General features: G+C 42.3%; 1 protein-coding gene across 5 annotated transcripts in view; it reads left to right on the top strand.

Annotated features, from left to right (window-relative positions):
* The window catches only part of wt1a (WT1 transcription factor a), a 26,621-nt gene extending 9,042 nt beyond the window's left edge, over positions 1-17,579 (top strand). For 2 of the 5 annotated variants that reach the window (XM_077516405.1, XM_077516404.1), the window contains 5 exons: positions 9,485-9,584; positions 12,595-12,739; positions 14,047-14,136; positions 15,451-15,543; positions 15,708-17,579. In XM_077516405.1, coding sequence (XP_077372531.1) covers positions 9,485-9,584; positions 12,595-12,739; positions 14,047-14,136; positions 15,451-15,543; positions 15,708-15,829 — 550 coding nt within the window. In that variant the 3' untranslated portion in view covers positions 15,830-17,579. Of the gene's footprint in view, positions 1-1,007; positions 1,301-9,484; positions 9,585-12,594; positions 12,740-14,046; positions 14,137-15,450; positions 15,544-15,707 lie in introns of those variants that run through there. The other 3 variants (XM_077516407.1, XM_077516408.1, XM_077516406.1) reach the window with 3 other exon arrangements.
* The last annotated feature ends 233 nt before the right edge of the window (positions 17,580-17,812 follow it).

Raw genomic sequence — 17,812 nt, forward strand, 5'->3', positions numbered from 1 at the left:
AAAAAAAAAAAAAATCACTATATTCATGTAATCTGTTGACCAAAGATTCTTGATTTAATGTTTATATGAATGACTGAAGCAATCAAATCATTACAATGACATCAACCTTGTACAAAAGACATAAAATCAAGTCGTAAGGTGCCTTTAAGAGTTCATCCTTTTCAGCACTGAAAAATTGGGCATTTTCCCATTGATCTTCAAATTAATTGTGAGTTGATAGTATGCTGTTAGAAATGCATATTGGACAATTTTTGTTAGTTTGCTGACAGGATGGATATTTTTTTTGCTAATGTTAGCAATTTATGACCACATGGTGTACATGGTGTTAATACAATGAAAATTACAGAAAATAAACAAGTGTACATGTTTAATCTACAACTAAACACTTTTCAACCTCCACTTAAAAAAAGACAAGATGTCGAAAGTGATAACAATACACTTGATCTTTTTGTGGACAATAAAGCCATGTAAAAGATGTTTTATTAAGCAAAGCCAATATAATTTGCATCCAATGAAAACCAATTTTTAACCATGTTTAAGTGATCGCCAAATCCTTTGCTTACAAATTCTAACCACACTTCTTTTTTGATGCTTGTTCATTCCTAAGTTTAATGGTTTCAGCAATTACCTTCATTTTTTTAATAGCTTGATAAAAATTTGCAACTTTAGGAACTAGATTAGTACCTAAGTAGATTTAAGTAGATTAGATTAGTAACTAGACCCTCTTTAAAATGACGTTTACGTGACAGAAACATGATATCAAATCCCGGTTTTATAGAAATATTGTTATAGAAATATGCTGTTTACTTGGTCAAAGTCTTACCAGGGTTTCATACAGTATCTTATCCAGATTCCATTTTTGTAAGCCATTTAATTGTAACATTCCCGAACAAAATCCTAATGTTTTATGATGACCATGGTCACCACCTCAGGGAATCTGGAAATTAAGTTTGTTGTTTGTTGCTTGTTGTTGTTGTTGTTGTTGTTGTTGTTGTTGTTGTTTTTAAAGCAGGATAATTCTCACTGAGTGTTGAATTATTTGATGACCATTACATCATGTTGTTTCATGATGACATGCCAGCAAAAGACTTTCATCTTGGAGCTCTTTAAAACAACTGTGAATCATCCACTGTGAACCGCAATGATTTCCATCCTAATTTGGACACCAGTGTCTCTTGACCTTATTTTTGTACCTTGTCCTGTGTTTTGGCACCAATCTGCATTGGAGTTCTGTCTCCATTTTTTGTTTTGTTTCATCTACTCGGATTGGCATGTTTCAACGATGCAACAGGTGAAAGTGGTGAGAGCAGCAAACTAGTTTGTAGTATTTGTGACCACAATCTAGATAAGCTAACCGTTAGCATAGCTTATTTTCTATCACCTTTTTAACATTCTTTATCACAGTGTTACAAGCTTTACGTTTTACAATATTACTGAGTGAATCTAGAAGGTGAGTCTCTTCACTAAATAGCTGATTTGTAAGTAACATTCTATTCTTATTATTTTGGTGTTATAGTCAATTTATTGTTGCTGTAGCCATATTGCACCATGTGAGTAGTCAGGACAAATATTTTACTCACTGAACCATAGTCACACATTATGTTCTATACTGACATCACACATGATTTTGGTTAAACTATAAATTTCAGGAGCGTTTGACCTTGGAGGTTCCACTGTATTTTGATCAGTGATAAAATGCAAATTCACCACACAGTCTATTTACTGTATATTACACATCATGGAAAAGGTAGTTGAGGTTGTGCAAGTTGTTTGCCATCTGAATTAGTCACAAATTTTCACTGCTGTACTGCTTTAAAAAAAAAAAATATATATATATATATATATATATATATATATATATATATATATATATATATATATAAATTAGTTATTCATGATTATTTTTTAATACAAATGCAAATTGGTCCATAGCTTGCAGCTGTCCACCTACTTTCTTCACTGTGAACAGGCGGTGACTTTGCCCATTTGTTTTATTTTCAAGTTCTGCTGCCAGTTTTGCAATCCGGTCTAATGTTTCTTGACACTCTTTGACAAACAAAAACATTGACTTACTAGAACAGAATTTTGTCCTGTTTTTGAAAAGCTGCCGCATCCATCCCATCTTATCATGGCCAAATTGAAGCCCACAAATATGCAAGTGGAAACAAAATGTGTAAAAAGTATAACAAAATGCAGTTCAAAAGGTCCACCCACGCTGTTGTACTGTAATGTCATCATGACCGGCAAATGCCTGAGTGCGCGTGCGCGTGGGGGTGGGTGTGCGTGTGTGTGTGTGTGTGTGTGTGTGTGTGTGTGTGTGTGTGTGTGTGTGTGTGTGTGTGTGTGTTGGGGGTCTCTGAGTGGTTGCATTTGTAGGTGCATGATAATCATATGAAGTTGTAGTTCTTTTCTGGTATTGTAATGTTGTATCTGTGTCATATAGGGTTGCTGGTGAAAATTGTATGAAAATATGCTCTGTATCAGGCTTTCCATTTGCACTGCTCTATCAATAGAGGATAAGCATGAGGAGTAAGGTTGAAGAGGAAGAGATGAGAGGGAGGAAGAGGTGGGAGTGGATGGAAGTGAATGAGATAAAGAGAAACTGGATGGGGCTAAGGAGGAAGAGGAAGCATTGGGGAGTTGAGAGCAGTTTTAGTTTAGGTCACAAAACACACACACAAGCTGCATTTTATGAATGTGCGAGTGCATGAAATATACGGCTGTTGTGTGATGAATCTACCTGCTGTAGCAAATTAAAGAATTATATATATTTTTTTATGTTTAGATGGTTTAAACAGGCTGCTCAGCAAACGTTTTGGTGGTATAATGGCGCACTGCAATGATTTAAATGCAAGTATTGGACCCACATTCAACAGTTTAGATTGACACTGTGAGGGAGGTATTTACTTGGCAATGTGTGTGCCTTTGGTGCTTGTCTAGTCTAGTCTAGTCATCTTTATTTATATAGATAGTGCTTTCAAACAGCCTGAGCGGTCACAAAGCGCTTTACAGAAACACAACATAAAACATTAACAGTAATACAAGAAGAAAACAATAGAAAATACCAATTCTACATTCCCAAGAAATCCAATGTGGTTTGACTGTGCACATGGGTGATGCTTTCTTTTTTCTTGGTATTTTTGCAGCTATATATATTTTGCAGTTAGAAAGTCTTTTTGTGCCATTGTGGGAGTTTCTTCCAAGAGAATGGAAGCGGCTGTTTCCACTCCTTTTCAATTCAGCTCAGGAGAGGCATACGGTCTACAGAGCAGAAGCATAAACTGCAGGAGATTATTAATACGTTTATAAGGAACTGTAAGAAGCTCTCCACTTGCACATGATGTAAAGTTGGCCAGTGCGATCACAGATCAGTGTTGTGAAGTGGGCACGATAATCAAGATGCGCCAGTTTTGATGCCTGAGCGCGTGTGCACTGTCTATGAAAATAGAGCCCGTATACATGCCAGCATGCCCCGGGTCATTTCACCTCTTGGCCTGGCTTTACATGTGGTGCACATCCAGGTCAGTGAAAACAATGTTCTGATATATTAATTAATTTCTGGTCCCTTACCTACGACTTGTTTTCCCTGGGTGACCTTACAAGCAAATGCCACAACTTAGAATCATTGAGACACACAAACGCCTCCACTATGATTGCTCAAGGAGGTTGGGTTTTTGTTAACGATTTGACAAATGGTATCTATAGCCTCTAATGTGGTTTTTCTGTGTGGAATTTATGTTATCCTTATGCTGGTGTGGGTCTCTTCACATACCTCAGTCTTCCTCCCACTTGACACGAAGCGAGGAGGTAGGACTCAGACGCAGAGTGTAAGTTGGCCAACAAGGCTGCAGCTTTAATCCAATGAAACAAAAAACACCTCTCAAGGAGGGAAAAAAGGCAGAACAAAAAGAGCTCCAAACTGGAGATAAAACAAGGGCACTCAAAAACAGGGACAACTAAAGGCGCTCCGCTAGGGAGGAAAACAAGGGGCAAACTAAGGGCGCAAGACAAAGCAAGGCTAGACATCGAACGAGGACTGTGGAACAAGGACTGTGAGGACGCTTCCATGCACTGAGATGTGACACTTCGGCAACGGAGGGGAGAATGCAGGTGGCTTTTATGTCCGGGTTGATTGGGAACAGGTGGTGGTGATCATGGGCGTGGACCGGTAATCAGTGAGCTGCAGGAAGGGTAAGTGACCTGGGGTGAGAGGAGAGTTAATACTTTCAAAATAAAACGGGAACCTGACTTTGAAAACAAAAGCATGAACCGCCACTCTGGTGGCGGCGTGACAGTACCCCCCCCTCAACGGCCGGCTCTCGACGGCCCAGGAATGTCAGGGTGCTCTTCATAGAAATCGTCGATGAGGGAGGGGTCCACGATGAACCGGGCGGGCACCCACTGCCTCTCTTCTGGCCCGTAACCCTCCCAATCCACCAGGTATTGGTGTCCCCGGCCCCGCTTTCTGACGTCCAACAACTTTCTCACTTTATAGACCGGGCCCCCCTCCACCATCTCCGGAGGGGGCGGCGCGGGCTCGGGCGGGACCAGGGAACTGTCCTGGACTGGCTTGACCTGGCTCACGTGGAAGGTGGGGTGGGTGCGGAGGGATCGAGGCAGGCGAAGGCGCACGGCGGCAGGGCCTATAGTCTTTGCAACTGGGAATGGCCCCACGAATCTCGGGGCCAACTTTGGACAGGGAACTTTGAGATGAAGATTTTTTGTTGAAAGCCATACCTTCTGCCCTGGCTGGTACTGTGGCGCGACCCTCCTCCTCCGGTCAGCAGCTCTTTTCACCCTGTCGCCTTGACGTTGAAGTGCCAGTCGAGCTGCTGACCAGATTCGGCGACATCGGCGGATCATGGCGAGGACCGAGGGGACTGAGGCTTCCTCCTCCAGGTCCGCGAAGTACGGTGGATCGTATCCGTGAACACACTTGAACGGCGTGATTCCTGTGGCAGAGGTGGGTAAGGAGTTATGCGCCAGTTCAACCCAGACCAAGTTCTTGCTCCAGGAGGACGGATTTTGGGAGATCAAGCATCGTAGTCCGGTCTCCAGCTGTTGGTTGAGCCTCTCGGCCTGTCCATTGGCCTCTGGGTGGTAGCCTGAGGTCAAGTTCGCCTTTGCCCCTATGGCTCTGCAGAACTCCCTCCAAAAACGAGAAACAAACTGGGGACCGCGGTCCGACACTATGTGCCGCGGGAATCCATGGATCCTGAACACTTGGTCGATCATGACTTCGGCGGTTCTTTTGGCTGAGGGAAGCTTGGGTAATGGGATAAAGCGGGCCATCTTTGAAAAGCGGTCGACAACTGTGAGTATTGCGGTTTTACCATGTGAAGTGGGAAGTCCAGTCACAAAGTCCATAGAAATCTCTGCCCAGGGTCTTGAGGGGATCGGCAGTGGTTGGAGGAGACCCATCCGGGGTTGGTTTGATGTTTTATTTCGGGCACAGACTGGGCAGGCCTTGACATATTCATGTACCGAGGTCTCCATTGAAGGCCACCAAAATCTCCGGGCGACGACGTACAGGGTCCTGCGAGTACCTGGGTGGCAAGAAAGACGAGAGGTGTGTGCCCAATTGATCACCTGTGCTCGTAGACCCTCCGGGACGTAGAGCCGTCGTGGTGGACACTCCTTAGGAACGATCGTGTCTTGGAGGGCCTCCTTAACATCCTCTTCAACCTGCCAGGACATGGCTCCGATAATGCAGTCTCTAGGCAGGATGGGTTCAGGTTCGGTTGCTGTGGTTTCCGGGTCATGAATTCGGGACAGAGCATCTGCTTTGACGTTCTTGCTTCCGGGTCTGTAAGTTAGAGAAAACGAAAATCTGTTAAAAAACAATGACCACCTGGCCTGTCGTGGGTTCAGTCTTTTGGCGTGACGTAGGTATTCCAGGTTGCGGTGGTCTGTCCAGATGATGAAGGGGTGTTCTGCGCCCTCCAGCCAGTGCCTCCACTCTTCTAGGGCTACCTTGACCGCCAGGAGTTCCCGGTCTCCCACGCTGTAATTGCGCTCAGCCTTGGAGAGCTTTCGGGACAAAAATGCACAGGGGTGCACCTTCCCATCTTCCTGGCTCCTTTGGGATAGGACGGCCCCGATACCCAGATTGGAGGCATCCACCTCGACCACGAACTGGCGGGTAGGATCAGGAACTCTGAGTATCGGGGCCTCTGTGAATCGTTTCTTGAGTTCATTGAATGCAGTGTTGGCTTCCGGGGTCCAGTTGAAGCGTTGCTGTGGGGAGGTCAAGGCATGGAGTGGAGCTGCGATGGTGCTGAAGTTGCGGATGAAACGTCTGTAAAAGTTGGCGAATCCCAGGAATTGTTGCACCTTCTTCCTGGATTCAGGTGTGGGCCAGTCCCTGACTGCGCTGACCTTCTCCGACTCCATCTCAACCTTGCCCGGGGAGACAATGAATCCCAGAAATGAGATGGTGTCGGTGTGGAAAACGCTCTTCTCAGCCTTTACATAGAGTTGGTGGTCAAGCAGGCGTTTCAAAACTTGAGTGACATGATGCTGGTGGGTTTTTAAGTCCGGTGAGTAGATCAATATGTCGTCCAAATAAACATATACAAACTGGTCGATGAAGTCCTTGAGCACGTCGTTAATCATGGCCTGAAAAACTGCTGGCGCATTCGTGAGTCCAAAGGGCATGACTAAGTATTCATAGTGACCTCTGGGAGTATTGAAGCCGGTCTTCCACTCATCCCCTGCACGAATACGGACGAGATGATAGGCGTTTCGAAGATCTAGTTTGGTGAACACCTTGGCTTGCTGGAGCTGGTCAAATACTGAGGACATCAGAGGCAGAGGATAACGGTTCTTGACTGTGATTTCATTTAAGGGGCTGTAGTCAATACAAGGGCGTAACGAACCATCCTTCTTGCCCACAAAGAAAAAACCGGCTCCAGCTGGCGATGACGAGGGCCGAATAAGTCCGGCTTTCAAGGAAGTGTCTATGTACTCGTTTAGGGCCTTGCGTTCGGGACCCGAAACAGAGTACAATCTCCCCTTGGGGATGGTAGATCCAGGAATCAACTCGATCGCACAGTCATAGGATCGATGTGGGGGAAGCGACATGGCCTTGGTCTTGCTGAACACCTCCCTGAGAGGATGATAGCAGGTGGGAACGGTGTTCAGGTCCGGGTAATCCTGGTCATTCACGAGAGACACCTGTCGGATGGCAGCGGGAGGTGCCTCTGCCGCTGGCCGCTCCACCCCATGGTGTTCACAATCATCTCCCCAGTCCAGGACTCGCCCCGATCGCCAGTCGATGCGGGGGTTGTGCAACTGCAACCAGGGATGACCCAGGACCAGTGTGTGTGATGGGGAACGGAAGACATGGAAGCGAAGAAGTTCTCGGTGCTGTCCAATATGGATCTCAAGAGGCTCTGTGACATGTGTGATGAGGAATAAGTCTTTCCCATTGAGCGCCCTGGCCCTCATATGGGTGGAAAGTGGCTCCGTGCCTGCCTGCAATTTTTCCACCAGACCCCAATCCATGAGGCTCTCGTCCGCTCCGGAGTCAATGAGAGCTAGTAGGTCTGTGGAAATGGCATTGCAGGAAATCTTGACTTGCGTGAGTTTTCGGTCCTTGACCGGTTTATGAGTCTCGGACCTCACCGGAGGGCCTCGCTTGGTGGGACAAGCTACCACCAAATGTCCTCTTTCTCCACAATAGTAGCACCGCCCCTCTTGGCGACGTCGCTGGCGTTCATGGTGAGTCAGTCGGGCGCGGTCGAGCTGCATCGGCTCCTCGCCAATCTCGCTGGGCCTCCCCGCGGTGGACGACTGGAGAGGTGCCTCTTGTGGTGACTCCTTTGCTGCGGGGTGCCGAAAGAATTCGGAGCCGGACCCCCGATGGTGTCCGCTGGCCTGCATGAGATCTCGCCGTCGGTGATCGGTGCGGATGGCCAGCGAGATCAATGAGTCCAAGTCGCGAGGTAAGTCCACGGGCAGTAGGAGTTCTCGCATAGCGGCGGAGAGCCCCTTCAAAAAATGATCAAAGAGGGCTGTCTCATTCCAGCCACTCTTGGCCGCTAGAGTTCGGAATCGGATCGCATAGTCATTAACCGATTCTCGGCCTTGTCTGAGATTACTTAGCTCTCGAGTCTTTTCCCGATCCATGTTAGTGGGATCGAAAACAAGACGAAGTGCCCTGCTAAACCCGGCTGCAGTTGAGCAAGTCGGGGAGTGCCGTGCCCATTCTGCGGTGGCCCAGTCTCTGGCTCGTCCCGTCAGGTGGGAAATCATGAAGGCCACACGGGAACGGTCGGTGGGAAAAGCCTGTGGCGAGAGTTCAAAGTGTAAGTCGCATTCGGTCAGGAATGCCTGACATTGTCCTTGGTCTCCCGAGTATCGCTCCGGGGGAGCCAGTCTCAACCCAGCCCCGGTCAAGGCTGGAGTTGGGATCGGTGGTTCTGCGGTCTCTGGTTTCGTGACGGTCGGCTTGGAGAGTTGTAGGTAGCTCACCAGCTCCTGCACTTGTCCAGCAAGTTCCCCCATCCGGGTGTCCATGGCTTGCTGGACCTTCTCCTGGTGCGACATGCGAGTCTCTTGGGTCTGCAGCCAGATCTCCAACTTCTCCGCTGGGTCCATGCTGGCCGAAGTGTACTGACACGAAGCGAGGAGGTAGGACTCAGACGCAGAGTGTAAGTTGGCCAACAAGGCTGCAGCTTTAATCCAATGAAACAAAAAACACCTCTCAAGGAGGGAAAAAAGGCAGAACAAAAAGAGCTCCAAACTGGAGATAAAACAAGGGCACTCAAAAACAGGGACAACTAAAGGCGCTCCGCTAGGGAGGAAAACAAGGGGCAAACTAAGGGCGCAAGACAAAGCAAGGCTAGACATCGAACGAGGACTGTGGAACAAGGACTGTGAGGACGCTTCCATGCACTGAGATGTGACACTTCGGCAACGGAGGGGAGAATGCAGGTGGCTTTTATGTCCGGGTTGATTGGGAACAGGTGGTGGTGATCATGGGCGTGGACCGGTAATCAGTGAGCTGCAGGAAGGGTAAGTGACCTGGGGTGAGAGGAGAGTTAATACTTTCAAAATAAAACGGGAACCTGACTTTGAAAACAAAAGCATGAACCGCCACTCTGGTGGCGGCGTGACACCACTGTACAAAGATTAGATTCACTGGAGATTTGTGAAAGTGAGTGGGGATTGCTGTCTGTCTCTCTCTACTGTTTGCTTCATTCTGTTATTGTATCATGAGACCTTGCAAATGGTAGGATATGGAAGTTATATTAACACGAATCAAACAATTGTGAGACATTGCAAAAGTTTTGTGTTGTCTTTTCCATCTTTTTTGTTTTGTTTTGTTCCTTGTCCTCTTGAAGGATGCATGGAGAGCCGACGCCACAAACACGATTGTTGTGCACTCAAATTATATACTCTGGGTCCAATCCATTTTCTCCAAATAGTGATTTTTCTTATCCCAACTCAAGTCTTGTCTCTTCTCTTTGTGTGTTCTCAGTCATGCAGGGGGCTACGAAAGTGACCCCAGCGCGCCCATGGTGTACAGCTGCAGCACACAGTACCGCATACACACACATGGCGTCTTCAGGGGATTACAGGTATGTCTGTCTGCGGACTCAGCATTTTAATCTTGACTTTATAAAAACTGGTCCTGTGCAGTCTAAATATGAGTGATCCATCTGATTTAGGTCAGCTCTGTGTTGTGCTAAGTGTACAACGATCCGACTTCTAGCAACGTGATTCAGTTTGTCATCTCTGTGTTGAGTTCAAGGATCAGGGGAAATTTCTTTCTTTTCAAAAGTAAACCGAGTGAATGACTCCCTGGACTTGGTGAAAGTCATAACAGCCACCTTACAGGTCAAGTTTGGGAATTAGCCATGGCCAAATGGGACACTATCTTTATCATGCAATTTACAGTTTGCACACCACAGACAAAGAAGCATTGCAGGAATGACAAGAATGTATAACTTACAACTACTGTACATCTGGACTGTACATCTGGACTTCCCCCCTCTGATACAGACTGTACAGATAGCTCTCCTTGACCCTTTGGCAAATCATAGCCCATTTCAATTTGATTAAATAAGTAAATAAATAAATAAATAAATAAATAAATAAATAACATTCAACGGGCACGCCATTACTAATCTTTTCCAATGTGAAGAGAGTAATCCAAACCAAGGCCACAATTCAACTGGAACTTCCACCACGTTTCCCTTACGCCATGATTCTACAGCATCCATGCAGGTGGGCCGCACTCAACCCAAGGATTGAAAATGGTGAGTGAGAAAGGAGTGTTGTTTTGACTGCGGTGCACACGGGTGTTTGGCTTGTGTGTTAAAACAGAAGGGTCCTCAGCAGATAGAAGTGTTTTGTGTGGTAAGACAGATCAGTTTTACAGTAACACCGCCACCAGTCCATCTCTGACTCACGTCAAAATGCCTTAAACTGATGGTAGATTTTGTTTCTGAATTACCTACAATATAATACACAAAGGCTATAGGACTGTCTGCTTCGTAACCACAACAACAAAAAAAGGATAATTTTTTTGCTATGGTAAATAATTTTCCTTGTCACCTGATAAAACAAGGAATATTTATTTATTTACTTTTTTAGCAAATTGGTTACTTCTGGCAGTCCAACTGGTTTTAAGGGAGCTGAGCGAGCCTTTTTTGTTTGGATTCATTATAAAATCCGGCTCTGCCATCTTGGACGTGTGGCAAAAAAAAAAAAGACTTTCATGGGATGAAAGCCTGTGAAAATGTAAGTTTAATGCTGCTTTTCCAGTAGACAAGCTCCACACCGAGTCAACAAGGCCTCGGATGTTGCGTGTGACTTTTTCGGGGGCGAGCAGTTACAACGGAATCGCCTTCTAGAACCCTTCTCGGAAGTGGTTCTGCAGCACTGTTTTGTTTTGTTTTTTAAAATTTAAAACACAATCAGATGTACATTCATCCAAATCCACAGATCTGAACATCAACAAAAGATACAACAATCAAAACACAAGCAACGGGGGACAAAAAAAAACAAAAAACCTTGCATTCAACACACCATTCAAACAAATGTTAAAGTATATCAGGGGTTATATGAAAAATCCCACCCAAATACAACAACATACATACAGTAACAATGGACAGCATATTAACATATGAGTTACACTAAATAAAAAGAATTACTAAATTTAGCCATGTGTATATGGAGTAATAAGAGTAAGAGTAAAATTTACCACATGGCTAAGTGCAAAATTGTCATCATTTTCAAAACCAGATATTATATCTCTGGGCTCAATCATTCCACGATTACTAGTATTACAAAAAACAAACTCCTTAACATCATTCCAAAACTTAGATCAAACAGAGCAATGCCAAAATAGATTAATAATGGTTTCAGGTTCAATGTTGTAAAAAGAACAATTTACATCAATATATGCAAAAATGTGAGATTGTGACATTACAGGGATAAATGTTGTGCAAAATTTTGAAATGAATTTATTTAAGCTTATTCGGAACACAGAATTTAAAGGGGCCCAATCATGCTTTACTCCATTTGACGTCTATAAATAATTTTTCATCTATATGTGAAAGCTTTTGTGCTTTTGATGGGCTGTACTTGCAACGGCAATTTACATTTTGAATCCCGACAAAAGACAGTGGCTGAGACTAGCGACTCTCGACACCGAGGTGGGACTTTCTATCTCAGAAGGTTCTTGGAAATTTTATTTCCTCGCTAAAATTGCCTAATACTGAAAACATGGCTGAGGTTTTCCTGTCTGGGATGTTGGACGTTCCCTCCCTCTGGATGCTGTTGCACTTGGGCCCACGTCTTCACCAGATTTTGGAAGGAACTCAGCTGCATAATGTTAGCGTGATGAATAAATAAAGTGCAATGCTTTTCAAAATAAAATACAATAAAATCCACTTAGAAAGTGGGCTTACGCTACATATAGTTTGTTTCTACGGTGGTTGGTTGATGAAGAAAAAAAAGTGTTTTGTGCCCACGCATCATTGATAAAAACAGTTTTGCAACATTAGCTTATTTTCTCACGATAGAGTGAATCATGTGACTTTTGGAATTGAAAGCAGGGCAAGTGAATCAAAGTCAACTGTATCAATCTGCATGCTTGAAGGCCGGATGCTAATGTGACGATTTCAAAGGGGGGAAGCATCTTAGAGGCAGAAAAAAAATGAGGAAGGATATGTTTCAGCTGTAACATTTAAAGGAAATAGGGAGGAAAAAAAACATACAGCGTAAAGACAAAAAGTCCAGATGAAATGAGAGTTTCTGCTGTGCTCTTGCGTATTTCCTGTGGCTGACCTCCGCAGGGCATTTGCGGTGAGCTGCAGGGTTCGAATGGGGCACCCTGGGAGAGGCGTCTGTCTAAGAGGCGTGACTAACGGCTCCCGATGGGCTGCAGTCAAATCGGGGTCACCTTACAGCGAATTATTATCTAATGGAAATAAAGAAAGAATATGACCATTTCATTTTAATGATCCCAAGAGAGCAAGGCTGATTAAATTACATGATTAGTCTTATAAACTGAATGAATTCCATCCTATAAATCATACAGGCGTGAAATGCTGAACTTGTTTGGTTTATGTGTTTGTGCAGGATGTGAGGCGGGTGCCCAGCATTGCTCCAGCAATCGTTCGATCAGAGAGCAGCGAGAAGCGACCGTTCATGTGTCCGCACCCAGGATGCAACAAGCGCTATTTTAAGCTGTCTCATCTGCAGATGCACGGCCGCAAACACACAGGTGAATATTATACCAGAATGCGTTAACAGTTGTCACAGCAGCTATTTCTTTGTGCCTTTTTCGGTCAGTTTCATTAGCCATCCCTCCCACACACAAACTTGATGAAAGCAAAATAACTCGGAGGGAAAGATCAAACTACTAAACTAGTACTTGATTATTTTTTTATGTATTTTTTTTAACTTCAAATTAGGAGGAAAATACACGAAAAATGATAAGCACTAGATGAAAATTGAGTTTAACTTGTAAATGATTACATTACTGTATATTATTGGTCCAAGATGTGTATATTAAATAATTAAATTATTACTTATGTACTCCATTGCGCTTTTTTTTTTTCTACTTTCTGACTTGCAGTCGAAGGTTCAATAATATGTTCCAGCATATATATATATATATATACATATATATACATATATATATATATATATATATATATATATATATATATATATATATATGCCTTGCAATGTTTTAAATAACAGTTTTTAAAGTGAAAAGTTAATATTTTACAAAAATGAATTTGATAACGTCATTATTTTTCATGTACAATTAATACCTTTATAAAGTAATTTTTCTACTTTCTGTCGACTAATGATGGCATCACCTGTGTTGAGGAATTAGATAACCAATCGTTACTCACCTGTTTTCTGGGTTTGGTCAGTAAACTGAGCCTTGATTGGTCAATACTGACGTCCTCATCACAGGTGATGTCATCTTCAGTCAACAGCAAGTAGATTTTTATTTATTTATTTATTTTTTAAAACATTTTTAGCCCATACATTTTGTTATTTAAATGACCTTTTTTTTTTTTCTTTTTTTTTACCCACTCACACAAACACGCACACAAACGTACATGGTCTCCCGGGGGGGAAGCGAACCCACACCAACCACCACCGAAAGCAAGTGATGGTTCCACTCCTCCACCTGGAGCCCAGCAAGTAGAAAAATTACTTTTTAATTGTACATGAAAAATAATGAAGTTACCACAATTAGACAAAATATTAACTTTTTACTGCTGAAAATGCCACAATGAGTCAAATATCCCATTAACTATCATACATTTTTAACTAACTTGCATTTAAATCTTAAAAACAATCAGTTGTGTACTTACCAGTAACGTCAATGGACATGAATGCATGAAAAAAATGACACAAACCAATGTTCAGTGGAGGCTGTGCGCATCATACAACCAGTCAAATTTATTGTCTCGTTAAATGTACACTATTATACAAATGAGTCAGGCTGCAGATTACAATTATGTGTTCTATGACACCCTGGTTCAATACCCTCTCTTTGTCCGTGTCCAGGGGAGAAACCTTACCACTGTGACGTTGCCGAATGTGGTCGGGGCTTCTCTCGCTCTGACCAGCTCAAAAGACACCAGAGGAGGCACACAGGTTTGATTTTTGCCTGACTTTTTAACACTGCTCATTCTCTGTCCTCTCTCCATTTGTTCCAAACTGCTTGTTTGCATGACTTCTATGACGTATAGATTGCACAGTTTTGTGTAAGAGCAAGCATGTCCAAAGTTCCACCCAGAGGCCATATTTGGCCCGCAACTCTGTTTTTACCCGCCCGTAGCATTTTAAATAGTCATTACAGCCCACAGATTTCTGCAGGCATTTCAGTATGACTCAATGACAGTGTGAATTATTGTTCATTTAAAATAACACAATATACAGCCATTGATAGCTAAACCCCTGGTAGCACAGGTTGTGTTTGAGCAATAAACATAACTACATGCATTAAAGTAAAGCATTTAATAAATGTTTGCGTATGACATTCAGAATATTTGTTCATGTCAAACAATCGGGGTCATATTTTTTTTTTGTTCATTTTAAATTCTACATGTAATTAACTGATTAGAAAAAGAGGAGAATGAGATTATGCAGTGGATCAACAGATATTGAAGATGTCATCATAACATTAAATGTCGAAAGAATTAACACATAACAGGTGCTCTACAAACTTGGCGGGCAAAAACATGTTGATAAAAAGCCTCTTTAATTAAAAGTGAAAGTGTCGACATGTTCGTTATAACAGTAGAGCGCATCCGCATCATGACGCATCCGAGATCTTAACAAAATAAAACGTACTACATCAACTACTACGTGAACGTAACAAAATAAAAGCATTCAGCGAATGCATATATTTGTGGGGACTGTGTTGTATTTCACAGTTTTAAAAATGTGCATAATTTCACAAGTTACTTCATGGTAAAAATTAGGCAGCTCCTAATATGAAAAGAAAATTGCATTGAGCTGTCACCATTGTCTTACAAATGCAATTATGCCATGTTGTAGTGACAGAAAAATGACCAGCACAAATTAGTCACGCTTTGGTTCGTTTTTTACAGTACGGTACATATTTTATTTTATTTTTTAAACTTTTTTTTATTGAATTGCTATGAAATTACTGTAACAATGACTAAAAAAAATAAAACCATATTTAAATTAGGGGGAAAAAATTGTACATTTCATTTTAAATTTAGATATAAATTGAGATATAAATTGTGCGATTAATCGTCAGTTAATTATTGAAGTCATGCGAAGTTGCAAAAAAAACTGGCAAAGCTTCGGACTGGCTTTCCTGCAAGTCTCTGCTCTACTTTATTTTTCTGTCTCCCTCTCTGTGCCTGTGTGTGTGATGAATACTTCTCTCGTGTGTATGAACCTCCCATCTGTGCGCATGCAAATTGTACATGTGTTTAGGTGTTAAACCCTTCCAATGCGAGACGTGTCAGAGAAAGTTCTCTCGGTCTGACCACCTTAAGACACACACCCGGACTCATACAGGTAAAACAAGTGCGTAAACTTTTATTTTTTCTTTTATACCTCAACCTTGTTCATGTTGACAGTATGTAATGAGATATTATTTGAACATAACAGATACATAGCAGGCTTAAAACATTTTATTTCCTAACCCTCCCTTTTGTTTTCCATGTGTACGTCTCCCACTCACCCTTCAGGCGAGAAGCCGTTCAACTGCCGTTGGCCGAACTGTCAGAAGAAATTCGCCCGCAGTGATGAGTTGGTGCGGCACCACAACATGCACCAGAGGAACCTCACCAAGCTCCAACTGGCCATCTGAGTCACACTGTTGCAAAAATGTTGTTGATTCTTTTATTCACCAAAATCAATGAAGGAGATAGCGAGGTTTCCAAAGGACATTTCATTCTTTCAAAAACGTGCCAGATCATGACATTTGTGTGCTCAATCTTTTTGGGGGTTTAAGTAAGCGTCAACTCTATAATGAAGGTTGAAATTATTCACTTCAGCCCTATCTGACCATGACTCACTCTAAGCAATTAATCAGATTTCACAGAAAAATCTTGGGAGCCATAAAAGCACACTTTTTACCTAAGTACTCCCCAAGATCATTAAATGTGATTTAATGAATATGGAAAAAAAAAAAAAAGTAGCACCTTAAGGAAATAATTAAAGCCTGGGCAGGCAGATTTCCATCATCGAATCAAATTCAGTAGTGACCAAAACAACTCATCTGTCATATTACATTTTGACATCCTTTTTTATGTTTTGGGGGTGGTGGGTTTGCAATTGATTCAAGCTGGACCAACACAATTTATTAACTATACTAAGTGCAATTTCTTCAGAAATTGCGTGGGAATGCTGAAAGATGAATGCTAATAGCTGGATGCTATGATTTGAATGCATGTGGAATTCTTATGAAGTCAATTGAGAGATAAATTATGAAATTATAAGCTCCTGGTTACTGGACAATGTGCTTTACCAACTGTGCCACGTTGAAAGTGATACTTAGAAATAGTTCAATGTCTGTCCCATTGAAAATGAATGGGGAACAGTTGATATTAAATGTTAAATTGTGCAAATACTGTTATTAATGTGGAATCAAACGATACATACCCAGGAAGGCGTGAATTTTTGAAGCTAGTTGAAATTTGAACAATGTAAATTGGAAGTATTATGCGGGAGTTGTTAGGCGGCCAAAAAGTGTGGAGAATACAAATCACAATAACATATATGGGAATGCTTCAGCATTCCCACAATTAACGGATCAATTTATTTGTTGTAGAAATAGAAGTATAGTGATTAACTATGTCTCCCTATTTTTTGTTTACGTCTCCCCAAAGTATTCTGTCGCAACACCGTTATTCGATCCTCTTCACGAAAGATGTCAAAGGTCAGGGTCCGATACAATAAATAATTATATACCCCTCAGATTAGTGAAATCGCCGCTGTTGTAAATATCTCCTTTTAAACTAATTATTTATTTTTATTTCATGGATTGATTCACTGGAACGAGTTTGAGAGAGATATGCTTACCTTTTTCAATGCTGTAAAAAAAAAGATAATCAAAAATCATGTTTATAAAAGAATAGCAGCTGAAATGTAATGGATAATTTGTATCTAACTTGGCAGGCAGTATTTTAATGGGGTGTTTTTTTTCTGGATCGCACAATGTATACATTGTCATTTTTGTGACGTAAACATTTTTTTGTATGAATTCTTGGGGCAAGAATACTTTTCCGTAGTGTGTTGTGTGTCGGGTGTAAATATTAGTAGACTTGGCCTTTTTTTTTTTTTAAACACTGCATGTTCTCAAATGTCTGTTGGGTCACACTGGCTCTGTGACCAGCACATGGTCAAGATGTAAATAATTCTGCTTCGTCATGGGAACTGAGCTTTCCATGGGGGAAACTAGACTTTTTGAGGGGGTGGCTGTCTTTGAATGTATCCTGGAACTATTTTTGTTTCTTCCTCGACATGTAATAACAATTAAGCTGTAAAAAGTAAATGCCAGTGAAATATTATACTCCAAAGGATGAGCTTTGTGTGTAAATGTTTTATATTTGCTTGTATACACCGGTGTCCTTATTTATTCATGTTTAAGTCATTCTGTTTTCACGGCTTGTCTTCACACGCACAACTGCTGAACCGCTCCATCGTCACGCACTTTTCAGCGCCACCTAGTGGACAACAAATCTTAACATTCTTTTTTTCGACCAAATTTACCCTAACCGGACACTAGATTCGGTACACTTCGTGTCTCAAATATTCAATTTTTACAAAACTAACACATTTGGATTAACAG

Source organism: Festucalex cinctus, chromosome 3, assembly GCF_051991245.1.
Source record: "Festucalex cinctus isolate MCC-2025b chromosome 3, RoL_Fcin_1.0, whole genome shotgun sequence".
Taxonomy (NCBI): Eukaryota; Metazoa; Chordata; class Actinopteri; order Syngnathiformes; family Syngnathidae; genus Festucalex; species Festucalex cinctus.